General features: G+C 36.8%; 1 protein-coding gene across 1 annotated transcript; it reads left to right on the plus strand.

The window, feature by feature from the left end:
• The first annotated feature begins 8233 nt into the window (after positions 1 to 8233).
• On the plus strand, positions 8234 to 9768 carry LOC132269998 (ethylene-responsive transcription factor ERF071-like). Its single transcript, XM_059771226.1, has 2 exons — positions 8234 to 8393; positions 8890 to 9768. Exons 1-2 carry the CDS (start codon positions 8234 to 8236, stop codon positions 9423 to 9425), a joined length of 696 nt encoding a protein of 231 aa, XP_059627209.1. The 3' UTR covers positions 9426 to 9768.
• The last annotated feature ends 10768 nt before the right edge of the window (positions 9769 to 20536 follow it).

Genomic DNA, 20536 nt, shown 5'->3' on the forward strand with positions numbered 1-20536 from the left:
AAACGCTTAAGGATTTATTTTAGCAACAATTTATTAATCATACATGATTCTAACATGCCAAAAGAGTCAAGCAATGAAAAGCTCATATGAAGTATAACAATTACCATGCTTTTGTAGTTGTTCCCAATTGTAGTGCTCATTTGCTTTGAGAGTGAAGATTTTGGAATATTTCTTACATCATATATAGAACAACCATTATCAAGAAGCCATTTCTCCTTGGATGATGAAGATTCCTTCAAGCAACCCTACAGGGTAGACTTAGGAAATTTTCGTTTGGTACCCAAATTTTCTTGGGTCCATAAGTGTTAGGCAATGGCACAAAAGTTTCTTTTGGAACCTAAATCTTCTTGATCCTTTTCTTCTTTCAAACAAACAATTGTAAATTTTGTGTTCCAACTTTCTACAATAATTGCATTTAGAATATTGAAAAGAACTTTTGTCAAATGAATCATTTAAGAGCTTTCTCTTTTTCAATAAGCATGCATCTTTATTGCAAGGATCATATCTTATCTCATTTTTGAAAGAGACCTTTCTTTGATTTCCAAACATAGTATTCAAGTTCTCTTTCCCTTTTGTTAACTTTGCTAAGATGCCGTTTTGACCATCAATGACTTCCTTTGAAGAATTATATTCGAAAGCACAATCAATTGATGGTGACTCTTTAGATAGTACATTATCATTTTCCTTTTTCAAAGACTCATTTTCAATTTAAATCTTTTCTAATTCTTGCTCAAGATAATGATTTTTCATTTTTAAAGAATCATTTTCCATTTAAACTATTTCATGTCTTTGAGAGAGATCATGATTTTCCTTTTTAAGAGAATCACATTTCATAAGCATTTTTTCTAGTACACCATGCAACTCTTTAAACACATCATGTAAGTCATTATGCTCATTAACTAAATCATTGTAGGAAGCATTTAAATCAAAAGAATCATGGTTGGATTTTCCCCTATCTTTGTCGGCCATGAGACAAAAAGCAATATCTTCATAATGATCAACCATATCTTTGATGTCATTTACTTCTTTGCTAGAAGCTTGGAGAGTTTCACTCTTCTTTTGAATTGCTTCATTTTCTTCACTATAAGAAGATGAGTAAATTCTAGCAAGATCATTCACATGATTAGTAATGTTAGTAGAACTAAAATTCATCTCATTATTTGAACCATTGTCATTCATGCTATAAGATTCATTTTCATTGATAAGCATGCATAAATTTAATTCCTTAACATTACAAGTACTACCATGGAATATCTCAAGTGAGTCCCAAATTTCTTTTGCCGTTTTACAATTTGCAATTCTATTGAACTCATTTTTGTTCAATGCACAATAAAGATTATTTATGGCTTTAGCATTGCATTGAATTAATCTACAGTCATTTGCATCCCATTCTTTCTCTTCTTTTGGAACCATTGTCTTTTCTACTTCTTTCATGGGAATAAATGGTCCATTAACTATGGCAAGCCAAATTCTATAGTCTATGGATTGAAGAAAGTCTATCATTTATACTTTTCCAATAGCTATAGTTGGTTCCATCCAAAATTGGAGGTCTATTAATACATTGCCCTTCTAGGTGTGTGAATATGCCATTGTTCGCTGATCGCACTCTAAGACGGTTAAGTCTTTTTAATTATAGTTAAGCTCTGATACCAATTGTTGCCGAAGTATTGACTCTAGAGGGGGGTGAATAGAGTCTATGGCAAACAAAGGCCAATTTTTCATTTTGATTGTTTTGCAAATTCTAACACATACTTTATGACATTTATGCAATAATCAATATATGAGCATAAGCAATTAATAGCATAAATATAAAGAAGATAAGGGAAGAGAGATTTGCAAACATTCACACGGCAATTTTAGCGAGGTTTAGAAAATCCTACTCCTCGGCTCAAGACCCCTCTTGAGACTTCCCAATCCACTAGTACAACTCCTTACGGGTGGAGAGCAAACCTTAATTAGAAGCCACTCCTTGCTTCTCCTTGCTAAGAGACGGCCTCTCTTAGTCTTCCTTTGGGTTACACTAACCCTTACAAATATGAAGCTAGCTTGCTTCTTCTTCCTTGGGCCATACTAGCCCTTACAAATTAAAGATCAGATTTGTTGCATACAAATATATCTCTCAAATATTGATATCCAAATATTAGCTCACAACTAGAGTATAGATAATAAATTGAAGGTCGATACTCTATGAATGATATGGGATAAGAGAGTATGATATGAATTATGAACAAAAGCTCTTATGATGTTAGAAGATGTCTCTCAAGTATAGCAACATATAATCCCGAAGTCCCTAGCTCTATTTATAGAGTTTTGATGAGCTAATACAAGAATATAGCTATTGTGTACGTGGTTCAAGGTAAAATAACCATTCAAATTTGAATCTGGGCAGGTTCGGAGGTTCGGTCGACCGAAATAAAACATCATGATGTTTCGGTCGTCCGAAATGGTTTAAGGTTGGCTATGATTCCTTATTTCAGTAGACCGAAATAATTCACCTTTTGTTTCGGTCATCCGAAACACCTTCCTTCTTTCATCTAAAACTCACCGTTAGAATCGGTCATCTGATTCATTTTGCCTTTCCATTTCGGTCGTTCAAAATAGAGCTGCTGTTTCAGAAATTGTTCTATGTTTAACAGATGAGACAATTTATGTACAGGACATCTGCACATACCTTATTTCCATTGAAAACATCTACACATACCGTATTTCCATTGAAAACATTTAACTAAATGTACTTTAAGTTTACAATATAAATAGGGAAGTACTCCCCATTTGGATTCAATAAAAAATACTAGAAAATTAAAATCCAACTAAATCAAAATGTAGAAATTCAGTTTTAGTATAAATTTGGATTTCCGATAGTTTTGGTAAAAATAAATCCTTATGTAAACCAATGTAAACTTGGTCAAAAATTCTGATAAAATCAATTTAGGCTAGTTTAAGTACAAAGAGTTATTAACGGAAAAAATTATTTTGAAATAATCATTATTTCAAAAATTCATTTTTCACACTTAGCCAAAAACACAGTTTTTCATGACGCGCATTCTAGGGTCCTGATATCCGTTACCAACTCATGGTAATGAAGGCTTCTCATGCCTTAATTGTTGATCAATATGAATTCTATGATTGATGTGCATGGTTTTACCATTTCTAGCACAAGTGATAAGTTCTTTCAAAGCTTATGCAAGCTTGAACTAACTCATTCTTTAGCAAAGACTCCATATGCAATTATATATGAATGAAGTGCATAGTCTATTGCTAATATATATAGGAACATATGAATGATGATATGATATGCATGGTCCTATAAAGATAAGCTTCAAATGGATTCATAAATACTTTGACATTGAATCCTAAACACTCACCATCCTATCTACCCCTTTCTTCACGCTTTGTCCATGATCGAGTAGGCTTTCAGGTAGACTTGCTTTCTTCCTTCCTTTGAGTTACTTTCTTGCTCATTGTAGTCCAAGCTATCTTTGGATGGACTTTGCTTTTGCTTCTTTGCAACTTCATATCTTCTTTGTATCAATTGTTTTCCTTGATATGATCTTGAATAATGGAATACTTGGAATGATCTTTCGTGCTTCATTGAGGTCATCACTTGTTTCTTTGCAACTTCACGTTTTCTTTGTATCCATTGCTTTCCTTGATATGATCTTGAATAATGGAATACTTGGAATGATCTTTCGTGCTTCATTAAGGTCATCCTTTGAAATGTGAATAATCTATAACACTCAATGTAAACATTAGTCCTTAAACACCATTAATGGTTTGTTATCATCAAAACCTCTAGATTGTCCTTAGATGAAATCCTTAAGGTCAACACATGTCAATAACTCGAACGGGCTGGCTGTCAGTTGCTGCCTTCGGGGTTGGTCTTGGCCCGTTCGGATGGCTTCTGATGGCCCAGGTCAGTTAGGTATTCGACCAACTCGCCCTTGGCTATTAGAGCCTCAACTTATCTCCTCAGACTCCTACAATCATTAGTTAGGTGCCTAAAATCACTATAGAATGCGCAATGCTTACTTTGATCCCTTTGGTCTATTGGTTTCCTGATTGGTGGAGGATCTGGAATATTTTCCTACCCTTGGTTTCCTGATACAATCTTACCAGCATGGTTTTAAGTGGTGTGGCCCTCTCTGTAGTTCGTGATCTCTTCTCAAGAACCCTACTTTCAATACTTGGTGGCTCTCATTGAGCCCTTGAGATGCTCAATCATTCTCTAGGTCGACTTTCCACCGTGACCAGCATTGCCCTCTGCTACCTTGTCATCTTGTTCACTTCGAGTCTGATGTGATTCTATGCCCACGTGTTCAGTTCTAACATATCTGATCGAGTCTTCTTCACTAATGAAGAATGGAACCTTGTACCCTGGATCTTGGCTATTTTGAATGCCTATATGGCTATAGCCTGATTGCAGTCTGGAATACCAGAGGACTCCATATTGAACTGAGTGAGGAAGGTTTAAAGACCTTCTCCTTTCATCTATCGAATTGTGAAGAGGCTGGAGATGGTCTTTTTTTGCTTCTTATTTTCGCAGTTCTGGGCTAGGAAGGCCATACATAATGTCTTGAAATTCAAGATAGATTTATGTGGTCAGTTCGTGAACCATTCCAATGCCACTCTTATTAGTCTAGACGGAAAGATTTTGCACATGAATATGTCATTTTATGCCTTTAGAGTCATTTTATGGTTGTAGTGGTCTAAATGTTGGAGGGGATCCCCTGTCCCATTGAACTTAATGAATTTTGGCATGGTGAACTTTTTAGGTCTTTTGACCTATTCTATTTCGTCCATGAAGGTAGTCTTGATTATAGAGGCGGTAAATTCTCGTGCCATGTCCTCGAGAGTTTGGGCTTTTAACTCCTTAATCCGCTCGTCTACTTCCCTTCCGAATTTTGCTAGTACGTCATTTCTGGCAATTAGTGATCCTCACCTGGGACCCAGGTATTCTGTCTTCTTGATTCGGAATGATCCTCTAAGGCTTGATTCGGAATGATCCTCTAAGGCTTGATTCGGAATGATCCTCTAAGGCTTGAGTCTGTATTGCTTGCGTTCCTCCCAATGTGGAGTCTTCTATGATACGGGACTGACTTGTTGTCTCGTCTCCATCGTGCCAGTCTAGAGTGTCGTACGACACATTGAGTGGCTGCCGATGGGCCCTCGGTTGTTGAGGAGGACTGTTGAGTCCTTGGGTATGCGGTGCTGGCGGTAGATCTACCAGCTCGTTCTGATGTTCGGGCAGAGGACCGAGCGATGCTAGTTGATGTTCCACTAGGGCGGTGGATTGACCTGCTGAGTGGCAGCCCAGAGTTCCTCATTCTCCTAACGCAAAGCATTGATTTGTGCTATGTTAGTCTCGTTGGCTTGTCTTAATGCATTGATCTACTCGGTGCTGGCCTTACTAGCTTGTCATAAGATGTCAAATTGTGTTTGCATCTCTTCACGCATTTTCTATATGATTTCCAGTTGCTGTAGCTAAAGGGCATCTGATCCTGTAGCTATTCCGGAGCGATGTCGCATGTAAAGAAATAGTGAAAGGCTTTTTTATAGAGCATCCCATAGACGACGCCAAAATGTAGGTGCAAAAATTCAACACCGGGACACTTAAAAATAAATACGAAAATAATAGTAAAAGAACTGTGACTGGATAGAGGCAAGCTCAACAGAAGAAATATGAGCATGTAAAATCGATATCCTTCCTCTCATTATTGATCTCTTATTTATATGTTTATACAGAGACTTTCTTAGGGTCGTTATTAGCAGTTTTGAATGTGGGCAATTATGGCCCCTAATTTTCTACGATCTCCATTTATGATAGGCGTTATGGGGTGCTTAAATGAACTTAGGCTGGGCTCTGTTTCCTTTGTTTGGGCCAGCTTGGAGTTTGATGTCTCCTTCAATGTGCTCTTGACTGCAATGGGCTTCTGGGCTAGTCATTCTAATGTTGGGTCCTTATTTTCTTGCAGACATGTGGTGTGATGTCTTTGGTAGGAAAATTTCCCTCCACACCTTCTTATTTTGTCCATTTTTTTACCTTAACTTCCGTATTTCGGACTCGATTTCGGGTCGTGTTTTAGTCTTTCAGTTGATATACCAAATCACGGGATTCGTGGCATCACAATCACCACTACCACCACTGCCTTCCCCCACCATTATTACCACAACCACTGTTTTCCACCGCCGTCTTTCATCACCACCTTGCACTACCACCACCAACGCCGCCTTCCGCTAACACCTTCCTCCACCGACTCCGCCTCCCGCCACCACCTTCCCCTATCGCCTTCCGCCACCAATTTCCTCCACCATCATCATCACCACCACCACCGCCACCACCTTCCTCCACTGCCACAACCGTCTTTGTCTTCCACCGCCACGCCGCCACTATCTTCCAACACCACCACTGCCTTCTGCCACCACCACCGCCTTTCATTGCCATCACAACTTTTCTTCACCACCTTCCTCTACTGCCACCACTGCCACCCCACTGCCTTCCGCCACCAACTGCCTCAATCACCACCTTCTTCCACCGCCACCGTTTTCTGACACCACCGACATCGTCTTCCACCGCCACCGCCTTTCACCACCACCACCGCCATCCATCGCCATCACTGCCTTTTGCCACCACCACCTTCTGCCACCACCACCACCATCGCCTTCCACTACCACCACTTAGAATTATGATTATCAATTTATTTTAACATCATTTTATATTTGCAACTAAACAAGAGAATGAGAATGAGAATGACCATTTCATTCCATTTCCATTCTCATTCCATTTCCAGGTTCATTCCATTCTATTTTATTTTATTTCATTCATGCATACCAAACTAGGCCTAAGGATTGTGGTTGTGTACAAGAGAGATGATAAGGTTAATTTTGTCTTTTGAAACTTTCAATATGAAGTGTATATATTTGTGTATTACATATATGGGTTGTTTGGTGATTGTACAATTACCGTTAGACAAACTCATGGGTCTTAACTTTGACAGTGGTGTCAAAGTTATTTTTTTAGAAAGTTTAATCTGAATGCCATTGATTTTATCAGTGAAGATTGTCATCATTTTTCCCTGTGGTTTTACCTCGAGGGTTTTTCACGTCAATCTTTGATTTTTCTTTGCTTTTGCTTGCAGTATTTATTTTATTCTTGGTTTGGTGGTTGACTATTTTTCTTAGCCAAAAATAATTGGGACCAACATGTAACAAAGGTAGATCACAATGGTGTCCGACGAAAGAGAAGAAAAGGGGGGTCATTTACATTGAGAGAAAAATGAATTTGAGGAGAGAGAAAAATGAATTTGCTTAGGAACGTGGAGAATAAGACTTTTGTTTTTTTTTTTTTTTTTTTTGAATAAGACTTATTCATATAAAATAAAAACTTAATGGTAACAACAGAATAGCTAGTATCATATATAATATAATAATTATTATAATAATAAAATAAATTCAACTTCTAAATTATACGGAATATAGAAATTATAAATGAATTAAAGTTGTATATATATAGTCCTACTCAATAAATGGTTTAAATAAAATTTCATATTTGTATATAATTGTGTCGATGATATAATATTATACATGTGTTACACTTTTAAGAAATTAATATACATATACATTAGTATTGTTTTGTGTCCGTGTCCCATATATTCATATTTAATTTTATACATTAGTAAAATATGTTTTCTTTGATAAACTTCACATTTTTATCACACGGTGATAGAGTTTTTGGTAAGAAAAATAATAAAACGATATTATTAAGAATTGATGTGTTTGTTGTTGATCTATCAAATATTAAAAGTTTTTATTGGACATGAATGAGTAGATTAAAATAAAAATAAATTTTAAAAAAAAAAAAAAAAAACCAATTGTGAAGTAGACTCTAGAGTTGTCTTTTTGTAACGCTTGAAATCCAATTCCCAACACTCAACCGTTAAAGTTTGTAATTTGGAACCACTTTGTTCAACTGGTGACGGCACTATTACAGTGAGGTGGGTGGGTAACTCTCCAGTCAGAATCGTGCGATCACTTTCACTCCATTACGTTGGACCCCACGTACCCTTCTGATTTTCCATCAAATTCCCGTGATTCTCTCTTTACCGTCAGATCAGATTACTCAAATATATATATTTATATATATATCGATTAGTGGAAATTTTTCCTATAAATAGGACTCACATAGCGCTCCCCTCATCACTTCTACTTCTATTTTCTCTCTCTAGTAGCAACAAAAATGTGTGGAGGTGAAATTGGCCGTGGAGTTGAAGCCAAGGGTGGCCGGAATCTGACGTCGAGCCAAGAACTCTGGTCCGAGCTAGAACCCATCACGGATCTCTTTAGCTTAGAGTATACCATCAAGAAAGACCCCCATCCAACCCAACTGATACAGACTGGTGAGATATATACATGCATATACATACATAGATATCTATCTTGAGTCCATACAAGTCAATGCATGCAATTAAAACATACATTTGTATATGTTTAATTGTGTAGGTATGCATTAATTTGATGTACATCCATATATGCAATTATGCACACGCCTATATATATATATGTATATGTATATGTATATGTATATGTATAAAAAAAAGACCCAAGTGACAAATGTATCGCCCGACAGATGCTTAAACCGCTTGTCCATACGGAGTCGCTTCCATGCATGTGTTTGTATATTTATAACCACATATATATATGTACATATACATTTATATTTGCTTCAAGTGACGGTTCTTTAAGACACTTGTCCATACAATGTCAGTACCATTTTTTTTTTGTGTGTGTATAAGTATATATATATGTGTGTGTGTGGGTTTTCTGTAAGCTCAGTTATGCGCAGTTTTGATTGAGTTCTTTAGCAAAACTCGCAGTAACATTTTGGTGTTACAGAGACAATTGAGAAGAATATGAAGGCGACTCAGAAAACTCGGAAGAACGTTTACAGAGGAATCCGACAGAGGCCCTGGGGGAAGTGGGCTGCCGAGATACGTGACCCCCAAAAGGGAGTCCGAGTCTGGCTCGGAACTTTCAAGACCGCCGAGGAAGCGGCGAGGGCTTATGATGAGGCGGCCAAGCGCATCAGAGGCAAGAAGGCCAAGCTGAACTTTCCTGATCCAGCTGATCAGACACCGCTACCGCTGCCGCCACCACCAAAGAGGCCGCGTGTCGCCATTGAGTCTACTCCGGCAAGTCATCCTTTAACCAAGAAACCCCCATTTGTGGGTTTTGATCAAAACCCAGTGACGGATCCATTTGGGTTCAAAGAGCAGATTTCCAAATTGGAATCATTTCTTGGGCTGGAGCCCGAGTTCACTGAGTTCGATGGACTCGGGGTGCCGGAATCGGCTGACCTTTTTTGGATGCTTGATGACCTTCCCAGGCTTCCCGGGACTTACAATAATGAGCAGAATCCTATGTTCTACTGAAGGAGTCTGATAACCAAGTACTGGTGCGCGCTCTGTTATGTTAAGGGGTTTTTGGTGAAGATAATATATATAAATAAAATATACAAATATATAAATAAGTTACATGTATTTGCATGTAAACAATCATCCATGTTGTCCTCCTGTGTACGTTCTAGATCGTGGACGATGTTGTGGATGGTTTTTTTTTTCTTTTTCTTTTTGGGAAGGTATGTTGAGGATGTTAATCATTAATGAAGTTGTAGTTCTTTCCATTTTTCTATTATTATTATTATTATTATTATTAAGGTAAATTTGACCTTTCCTATAATTTATCATAATTATAGGGACTCTCCTATAGTTTGAGAAATTATAGGAACCATCCTAATAGTGAAACATTCTTCCACCAGATCTCTCCTGGGGATAAGCTGTTCCCAATTTCTGTTGGACAAAACCAACCCTATTAAAATCTGTCAACTCATTAAAATAGTAGGTATTAATGTAATTTTAGAAACTGATTTCTTCATCTATCGATCTTCCTTTCCATCTCTATGTCTTCTCTCTTAGCCAAATTGAAGAGAACCAAGATCGCTGTTGTCGCCGCTGCCGTCAACAGAATTCGCATCGTTGATCATCTTTGCCACCGGAAATTGCGTCGCCGCTAATCATCATCGCTGCTGCTAGATCGATCCCCCGATGAAGATGTTAGGAAACTACTACTATTAAGTCTACTTTAAGAATATTGTTTCTTTCCAATTATTATTTGCAATGTTAAGAAGTCTGCAATTTCTATTCGATCTTCATATATATATATATATATGATGCTCTTGTAATGGAATTAGGATATTAGGAATGAAAACTTAATATTTTTGGTGGCTAATAATCAAAGATCAATTTATGGTTTAGAAGCCTAACATCTAGTATCAGAGCATTCGATCTGATCGCCCAAAAAATATAATTTTTTTTTCCTCTTTCTTTTCTACAATTAATCAATTCCATTAGTGATTTTTTTTTTTTTTTTTGGTAAATCAATTCATTTAAACAAAAACGGGAACGGTACAAAGGAGGGGCAGAAGCCCAAAGGCAACAACCCAGGAAGGCTACAAACAACCTAGCCCAGAAACAAAAAACAAAGTTGTTGCAGCAACAACTAAGAGTAGAAACACATAGTTGAAGGAGCAACGAACTCATAACCCTTATTGATCTCTATAGAACACTGAACTAGGGAGACTCCACGTAGCTACAATGGACCTCGCAGTCTTCGAATCCTTCAATTTGCAGGACATGAGACGATTCCTCACATTGGTGTAAATCAACTTTGTGATTGAAGCAGTGGACGCCATTTGGTTCATGGCATTTCGCCTATTTCTCTCACTCCAAATGAAATACACTGAAGTTGTAAGACATAATTTGAAAACATACGCCTCCGGAACTTTGGTACCATCATTCCACATTAACACAATCTAATTGGTGATCTCATATAAGTTGTAATATCCAATATAGATTCCACATAGGTGTTGGAAAAACATCCATATCTCTGAAGCAAACTTGCACTTGAAAAAGAGATGTTAGTGACTCTCAGCAGTAGCAAGGCACAAGGAACAGTTATTTGGAGCAATTTTCTTTGCAAAAGCTAGGTTGTCCCTCGTCTTAAGCCTGTGACTAAGAGCAACCCACGTGATGAATGAAAACCAGATGACAAAGTGCCAAAGAACAGAAGGAGAAGGGGAGATAAGAGCTCTATAAGTGGTAGCTAGGTAAAAGCTACCCGTAGAGGAGAGGGTCCAAACAACTGAGTCTTGTGATTCAATTCTCAGGTTAGAAAGGTGTTCTGTTGTCCCAATGGATGGAACCATATCTCTGAACAGACGTGGAAGTCTCAATTGATCATGACGGTTAAGGACCTTGAAGAACAGGTTGCTGACCTTACTATTAGAATGGATGTAATGTTGTGTGATAATCAAGCTAGTTTTCAGCAATTTCAAACAGTTGTGTTGGCCCTAATAGATAGACAAGCATCCCAACCTAATCATGTTCGTCCCAACGTGATGATCACATATCAGTACAGGGCAACAACCTTGCTCGACCGCTTCACCGTGATGACAACGAGGATCGATGAGTTGGTCCAATCATTCAAGGTCGCACTCTCTGAATTGATTTTCCAAAATTCGACGGTACTGATTGATGTGTGCTCAATGTTACCACTCGCAATAGTACGAATCTTTGTAGGATAGGACTATATAGAGGGTGTCGATCCCACAAGGAGATGAGTGTTCTTTGTTTTATTTCTAACTAATCTAATCCTTTTTGGTTTATAGGTAATTGGTTGGATTTGATTGATTGGTTGTCACGAACATAAAGTAAAATTAAACTGAATTTAAATTAAAGAGATCAGAGAGAGAAGAAGTCTTAAGGTTTTGACTTCACCACGAACCTTGTACTATGGTCAACTGTTCAACTCTTGGGTTTTAACAATTTATATTTTAAATGAATTAAACTCAATAACATTCATTTAATTCGGTTTTAAAGAACGATGTTTTATAAATTTCAATTAACTATAACCTATCTGCGGTAGCATGGACTATCCACCTACCTACTTTTAATTGCTTTAACTAATTTTGCAGTATAATCCATCTCTCCTAAGCATAGACTATGAAAATATTCATTCATAAAAAACATTAAAACACCATTGCATAATCTCCATTCTTATGTCCGATAGGCCTCTACGTACCAGATATTGTCCAATAAGAATGGGTTGAGAATAATTAACGAATACCTAAATCTAAGACAAGGTATTAAATATTCAAAAACTATTTAAAACATTAAAATCCAATTGAGTTGACTCAATTGCTCAGAATCATGCAATCAAAATATAATATATTAAAATACCCAAAGTTGAAACAATCAAACCATAGTACTTAAATCGGGTTACATCAGTACCCTAAGAGAGGAATTAGCTATTTATGACGACGCAAAATATCATCTGTATTGTTGTAGTCTTCATCGTCACAGATGACACTTCTCTTCTCAGGATCTTCACCTTCTAAGGTTATTGAAACCTTAAAAGCCGCCACCACAATATGAGAAGTACTCTATACAATACAAGAGAAAAGGATAATTCTTTTGTAATCTTGTGCCTTCTTTTTTAAAAGAATTAAGGTTCTGGCAGGCTTTTAGGTTTTCTGGCCCATCTTAAGTGAAATTAGACTTTAAAAAAGATAAATCCTATAACTTATAATTCCAATATGTCATGGAGAGCTTGAGCTATTTGGCACCTGCTCGAGCTTTGGAAGCAAAGCTTGAGATTTCTTAAATATGGCTCGAACTTCAAAGAATGGTGCTCGATCTTCACTTTTGTACTTAGTCAAATTTCTTCAACTATTTTTCAAAGCGTCTTTTCCATCAACACTTAGAATATTTTTGGGTTCTCTTCCTTTGAACAGTGCTCGATCCTTTCTTCATGGTGCTCGAGCTTTAGGTGCAAAGTTCGAGCTTTTGGCTCAAGGCTTGAGCTCTGAATGATAGTGCTCGATCCCTTGAGGTCTGGCACGAGGCCCTGGGAGCTTGCCTTTTTTCTGAAATCAACTCTTCAAATTCCAACACCTCAAGCTCGAGCTTTTAGGCAAAGGCTCGAGCACCCTGAGATAAGGCTCGAGCATCCTTATGTAAGGCTCAAGCTCTAAAGGTCCAAGCTCGAGCTTTATTGAGGCTCTAGCTTTGATCACTTAAATTCCTCCAAACTTTACCATTTTAGCTCTCGACTTGCTTTGAAAGACAGGCAATGACTCTATAAGCTTCGATATCAGTCTTTTCATTATAAAGTCTCGGTTTTAACCGTTTCTTTGGGAAAGTACCTATAAACACACAATAAACATAAATCAGTCTATTAATGGATAGAAGTATCACTTTAAGTCTTAGCATACGTAAATTTAGGGACTCGAATATGCAATATTCAGTGTTTATCACAGATCCTAAACGATGGTTGTCTCAAGCTAAACAATTTCAGGAACTCAATGGACATTTAGAGGAGCAGATGGTTCCATTAGCTGCAGTACATCTTCAAGGAGATGCTATTTTGTGGTATCATTAGATTAAACAATCTTTGGGTATTCTGACATGGCAACAATTTTCCCGTGCAATATGTATTCGCTTTGGGTCTCAACAACACATTGATCCTTGCAGTTCACTAGCCAAACTATCTCAAACTAGCACTGTTCGCAAATTTATTACCGAGTTTGAGCGACTTGTTAATATAGTTCCCGGTATGCTTGAGTCATATCAAGTTAGTATTTTTCTCTCTTAATTTCGCACTACTATTAAAGCTAGTGTTCGTTTTCTTCATCCACTGAGTTTAATTAACCGAGGCCTTTGAATCGGTGCTCTGTCAAGAAGATGCAATTAATGCAACAACGTCCCATAATGCGACAGGATTTGCTACTCGTCCATCTCCTTCCCAGCCTTATAACATCATGTTTGCACCTAAGCCTATTATCAAATTGCCAACTTTATCTCCTAGTGTTAAACAGTTGTTATGGGCTAAGCAGAAGGAACAATGAGAAAAGGGGCTTTGTTTTAATTATGATGAAATTTATAAGCTTGGGCATCAATGTCAAAAACCTCAGTTATCGATCTCTCTTGGAAGGTGAAATAGATGACAAAATTGCAGCATCTGAAATTGAAGCTATAGAAGTTGGTGGCACTAAATCTTCAACTTTAGAAATTTATTTACATGCTCTTATGGGTTCAACTCGGCCTGAAACTATGCGCATCACTGGCACTCTAAAAAATCGCCCGATTACTGCCCTCGTCAACTCTGGTTCTACCCATAATTTCCTATATCCTTTTATTGTTAAACAGTGTAGTTATCTTGTTCAGAAGGACAAGACTTTATGAGTCATGGTGGCTAATGATGGATATTTAAATACTCTAGGAAGGTGTTCTGATGTTCGACTTAATTTACAAGGTTATGTTTTCTGCATCGAATTTTTCTTGTTGGGTGTTTCTGGTTGTGAGGTAGTTTTAGGAGCACCATGGTTGCAATCCTTAGGCGTAATTGCTTGGGATTTTGCTAATTTAATCATGAATTTTATGATGGCTACTCATGAGTTCACCTTGGTGGGGAATGGTTCTCCTACTGTAACCCTTCTGGATAAGGGAGTGGTATAATGTCTTTAATGGCATGAGCATCAGGGGTCCTTTAGCAGTTATCTTTTAATTCTTCAATCCCTTCTGAATTTTATGTATCATCTACATTACTACCCGACATTATTGCTGCTCTACTTTTAGAATTTTCTAATATTTTTGGTATGTCTATTACTCTTCCACCTGTTCGATCTCATGATCATCAAATTCTCCCTTTTCCTAGATCTTCACCGGTAAATGTGTGCCCTTATCAGTATCCTTACTTTCAGAAGGCTGAAATAGAAAAGGTTGTTATGGAATTGCGGGAGGCAAGCCGTATTCATCCAAAATCAAGTCCATACTCATCTCCTATCTCTTGTTTTACTGGTTCGCAAAAAAGATGGTTCATGGTGTATGTGTGTTGATTACCACGCGCTCAATAAAGTAATAGTCAAGGATCATTTCCCTATTCATGTGGTAGAGGAGTTACTTGATGATTTACATGGAGCAACCATTTTTTCCAAGTTAGATCTTCGTTTTGGATATCATCAAATTTAGGTGCATGAATTGGATATCCCTATGACAACTTTTCACACATATGAGGGCCATTATGAATTTTTGGTCATGTCATTCAGTCTTTTTAATGTTCCTGTTACGTTCCAAAGTTTAATGAATGATCTCTTTCATTCTTACTTGTGTAAGTTTGTGTTTGTCTTCTTTGTATTTCGGTGTACAGTACTTCTCTCTGACCATCTTCACCAGTTATCTATCATTTTTGGTATTTTGCGTACTAATCACTTGTGTGTGAAAAGGAATCAAGATGCACTTTTGTTCAACATTCTATTGGATATCTCGGCTATGTTATTTCGGCTAAGGGGGTGTCAGTTGACAATATATAACAAAATTGCTAGTATCATGGATTGGCCTATTCAATTGTAACGACCCGGTCATTTGCCTTCCTTTCCTTTTTCCTGAAATTTTACGAATGAATTTTTTTTCGTTTAATTTTCTTTTCTGAGCTCTGTTTCGTGTCGCTTAGTGTCATCACGAGTGCTCGGAATTGGTTTCTGAGACTCTTTCATGTGAATTGACAACTTCCTTTGAGGACCGAGTCATTTTCGCATTTTCACTTTTCGGACACTGTGCGACTTTCATCCTTTTCCCTATTCTGTCTTTTCCCCATTTGTCACATTGTTGCTACAACCTCACTTCTCATGCTCGGAGTTGGTTTTTGATTTCACGTGCCTTCATCTTGAGTGGTTTTCTCGAAATACGTATCTTTACTTTTGTACGAAAGTACTCTGGTTACTCCCGGTATCCATAGGGGCGTGGATGCACAATTCTTCAGAATCTTTTTCATTTCTTGGGGTGTTTTTCATAAATATCTTTTGAAGATATTTTATTTCAGGGGTATCTAAGAAAATATCTTTTGGAAGATATTTTCATTCTGTGGCAGTTTCATAGTTAACCCTTTTTGTAGGGGCCATTGCGTAATTAACGAAAGTTATTGCAAAATGTCTCTTCTGGAGCCTGGATCCTCGTACAGGACTCATTTTCACATTTCTTTGAGTTGTGGACTCTTATAATTCCATTCTGGTCATTTTTCTCCAGTTTCAAAGTTTCTGGACCCGATTGCCGCTGAACTTGTTCGGGGCATAAATTTCTGCTCGGAACTCAGTTTTTGACACTGTTTCTTCCATTGTTCATATTTTCTCATTTTGAATCTTTTTTGTTCATAGAGTTTTGCCGTTTGAGCGCGTTTACTCAAATTTCACTTTTCCGGACTCGGCGGGGCCCTTTCGGGGCACTTTTTGAGATTTCTATAAATAGGTTGCCCTAAGCTTAAAAATCAGATTTTTAGCCTTCTTCTTCCTCTTTGGCTGGCAGCCATGGGAACTCCTTGAACTACCACTTTTTCTCTCCTCCTTTGGACCACTTTTCCTTGGTAGAAATCCTTCGGCCTTAGCATTTGTTGTTCCCCTCGTCGTACTCTACCATTACCCCTTATTAGAACCCATTTCTGACCAAATTTTGAGTTTGGGTTTGAGGCCAAGTTTGGATTTTCATGGGGGGTTTGGATTTTCATAGGGCTTCTTGGGGATTCATATAGATCGTGTTGTCCCCAACAAAACCCTTCGATCTCGGCGGATTTGGGATACTTTTTTTTCGGTGGGGATTTAGGATTTTCATCTCAAATTGAGGTAGGGGGTGTTATAATTTTCTTTCTTGCTATATTACATGCTTGTGATGCTTATACAACTTGATTGCATGCTTGAATCACAAAATCTAGAGATTTTATTATTTATTTTTCTTGTGAATGATTTAATTTTCCCGGTTGTCCATAACTTTGTTTAATCATGTGACATGATAAAATATTACCCCTTGATATGTAGATTGACATATATTAAATCTAGATTATTTGGACAAGTAATGAAGATTTTATTTAATATTTATCTTGAATAAAATATTAACTTATGTGGCCTTATCTAGCTTTAAATCAACATGTGATAGCATATTATATTAGGCCCTAGCATGCTCTTCAACATAGATTAATTTGAGAATAATCGGAGAAGTTTTGAAATCTAGTAATATTTAATCAATTAGATTAATTAAATTGCTCCAAGTGTACTATTCACTCCATTGGAATTCTGACTTGATGTTCATGATGTGCATGCCCTATAGTTTCACATATATTAAATCTAGAATATTTGATTAAGTTTTGAAATCTTTCATTTATTATTTTTCTTGTATTAAAGTTTAATACTCAAGGTCATAACTTGCATGAAATGTACTTGAAATGTGTTCTTAAATCAGGTTATGACATATTGTATAACATATATTAAATTGAGGTCATTTGGATGACTTTCAAAATCTAGAGATGTTAATTAAATGAAATAATTAAAATTCATTCAATGGTTCTATGCACTTGATTAAGTTTTTAACCTTGTATTCATGATTTTCTTGATAAGTTCCTTCACGTGTATTACATTGAGCATAATCGGATAAGTTTTGAAACTTATATTTTTTCATTTCCTTTGTATGGAACTTAACTCACATGGTTGTGTCGTGTATGAAATGAACTTGAAACTTGACATTGAACTTGGCCTTGACATGATCCTTGACATGCCTTGTTCGTAGAACATTTGGACTTACCATGTAACCTTGATAATTTAATCCCTTAAGTAGATTAAATTTCCTTTTATGTCTCCCTTGAGTTAATCATGCCTTAATATCACGTATCTAGACTTTTTGTATCTTGGTTTCATTAATGTGTTTAATGAACATGTTCATTTGTCTTGGAATGGTTTATGTACACATGTGTTGTTTAGTATGCAACTAATATTATGGACCTTATACTTGTGGTATATTTACTTCGATGGATTCCATGTACTATTTATCTCGGTTGTGGTCTATATAAATGCACACTTTGATTTCTTGATAATTCACATGCCATCATAGTTGAGAACTTAGGGCATAATTTGTGTGTTCCAAAATCTTAGTTGTGTATGATATGTGGTTAATGCATTTCTTGTATTTTGATACAATCTTGACTTGCACAACTTGTTGATTTTGGAACTTGGGATATCAATCAAGAATTGACATGGCTAAAACTTGGTTCTAGTACGGGGGATTGTCCCTCTAAACTATAGTGCGCACTAGGGGAAAGGTACCCATGGGTTAGTAGCCCTAAAGTGATCTCAAGAGTACGGTTTTAATCCGGGTGATATCCAAGTTTCCAATCGGTTTATTTCACTTTTTAAATTTCAAGTTGCTATTCCTTGAAGATTTAAACTTGTTGTGTATTTGAAATGCTCCAATCTTATCTCATTGCATAGATTTTATGCTTCATTCGTGATTTAACTCCTTAAATTTCAAGTGTTGTATTCCTTGAAGATTTAAGACTCTTTTCGTGTTATGTGGAGTCTTCTATCCTTGTTTAAATGCATAGACACTATGCCTTGTTCTTGATTTCATGTATAACTCTTTTCGTGTTTCATGGAATGTTCCATCCTTGTTTAGTTGCATAGATATTATGCCATATCATTGATTTCTTGTATTACTTCCATCGTGTTAATTGGAATGCTCCAATCTTGTTAATTGCATAGATATTATGCCTTGTTCTTGATTTCATGTATCACTCCCAATCATGTTAATTGCATTTGATAATGTGATCCTTGTATTCTAGCATCCTTCTTATTGTGTTCTTGGATTATCCCAACTTTGACTTGTTTCATATATGTATATATATCATGATTCTTGTTGCTTGTACTCTATAGTAGCTTAGGATGATCCTTGAGTCTAATCTTTGACATAGACGTTAGGTGACATGATCCCTTTTGAACTATATCATGTTAGTCCTAAAAATCTCTAAAGAAATCGAGTCGATGCATATTCATCCCCTACGAATAAACTTGTTAGTCTTGTTTATTCACCCCGAAGTTACTGGGTGTTTTGCAGGTAAAGAAGCTTTGTTGTGGGATACACAACTCTCTTAAACATGCTAGAAGTCTTGAAGTATTTTTGATGGCATTGAATATGCACATGTTAGCATATCATGTTTACTTTTGTTTATTTTGATAAAACTTGTATTCTTTGATTCCATATGTGTAAAGTGTGCATAAGCACACTCTTTTTATTGTAATCCATGTATATTCAAAAATGTAGAATTTTGCCTTTAATGAGAAAAGCATGAAAACATGGGTTTCAAAATGTCATTTTCGCACCGGTATGTGCATTGTGTATGTAATTCATCCTTTAGCATTCATTTGCAGTATGTGAGGTGTGGCCAAGGGCCAAACACCATTTAATTTTCATTTTTGCATTTTAGTTCACATATTGCATTTTTAGGCTAAAATAGTAGAAACCGAGCCTTTAAGGGTTCATTTTCAAATCGGGTGGTGCAAAGTGTGTTCCGACACCTCCACTAGGTTTCATTTATCTTGTATGAAGTGTGGCCAAGGACCAAATGGTCATTTGAAACCATTTCCTAATTTTAGTTTTCAAATTTCCCAGTTCTAGTTCATTTTTGCTTTTTTGGCCGTTGGGGAGTCAAATTTTGCATCGGTGGTATTTTTAAGCCGTGGACTATTGTAGCACGTCCTAATAGGTAAGTTACATTTGCATGCGTGGTTGTTTCTGGGCAAACCTTCTCCTTTGGTGAAATGAGCCTCCTATGGATTCATTTTGCACTTTTGTTGCATAATCTGATTTTAGGGCATTTTGGGGTTTTCCTTAAGGAAATAAATTCCAGTCTTTACATGGTGGCTTAGAAAACGTGATTTTAGGGGGGTTTCTTTTTCATGTTTTTCCAGAAAATGTCGTCTTGGTGCGAGAAATCAATCGCAAAGTTCAGCTTTCTGTTTTTTTTTAGCAGCTTTTTGGACCTCCATGACCAGATTTCATGGAGGGCCATTTCGGGCACTCTACATTGCATTTTTTTTTAATTCTCTCACGAGTCACGTAGAAAACTCAATTTTGAAGAGGGTTTCTTCTTTGTATTTTTGCAAAACAAATCATTTTGATGCCAAAAACAACTCGCAGATCTGGGAACCTGGTGCATTTCAGGTTTTCCCGGAAAATGTTCTAATCTTAGGGGCATTTCGGGTATTTCACTTGGAGAATAAAATCTTCTCTTGACATGGTCAGTAGAAAACATGATTTTGGGGGGATAGGGGGGGGGGGGGTTTGTTCATAACTTTATGCCAAAAAATGTAGTTTAAGCCCTCAAAACCACATTTGAAGTCCGAAAATCCGTGCAGACCCTGCACATGCTTGAAACCCAGAAAGTTGTTTTTTTCGAAACTTTGAGGCTTCATATCTTCTTCGTCCCAACTCCAAATCAAGTGATTTTTGAGTCTAAGTTTATTAGTTTTTGCTTGTCTATCCAACGGTATGCATGGTTACATCCAATTCTATCTAAAAATACTATTTTACCCCTTGTAAAATACCCTTGCCGCACTGATTTTAAACTCAAAAGTTAATTTTTTTGAAACTTTGACGTTTCATATCTTCTT

This window comes from Cornus florida, unplaced genomic scaffold, assembly GCF_030987335.1.
Source record: "Cornus florida cultivar Cherokee Brave unplaced genomic scaffold, ASM3098733v1 CherokeeBrave_3.0.0_Hap2_Chr01, whole genome shotgun sequence".
NCBI classification, from domain to species: domain Eukaryota; kingdom Viridiplantae; phylum Streptophyta; class Magnoliopsida; order Cornales; family Cornaceae; genus Cornus; species Cornus florida.

Excerpts from the sequence above, each read along its gene's own strand:
- LOC132269998 (XM_059771226.1), top strand. The coding sequence starts at position 8,234 with ATGTGTGGAGGTGAAATTGGCCGTGGAGTTGAAGCCAAGGGTGGCCGG. Across the intron at positions 8,394-8,889 it reads AACCCAACTGATACAGACTG|AGACAATTGAGAAGAATATG; the intron begins GTGAGATATATA and ends TTGGTGTTACAG.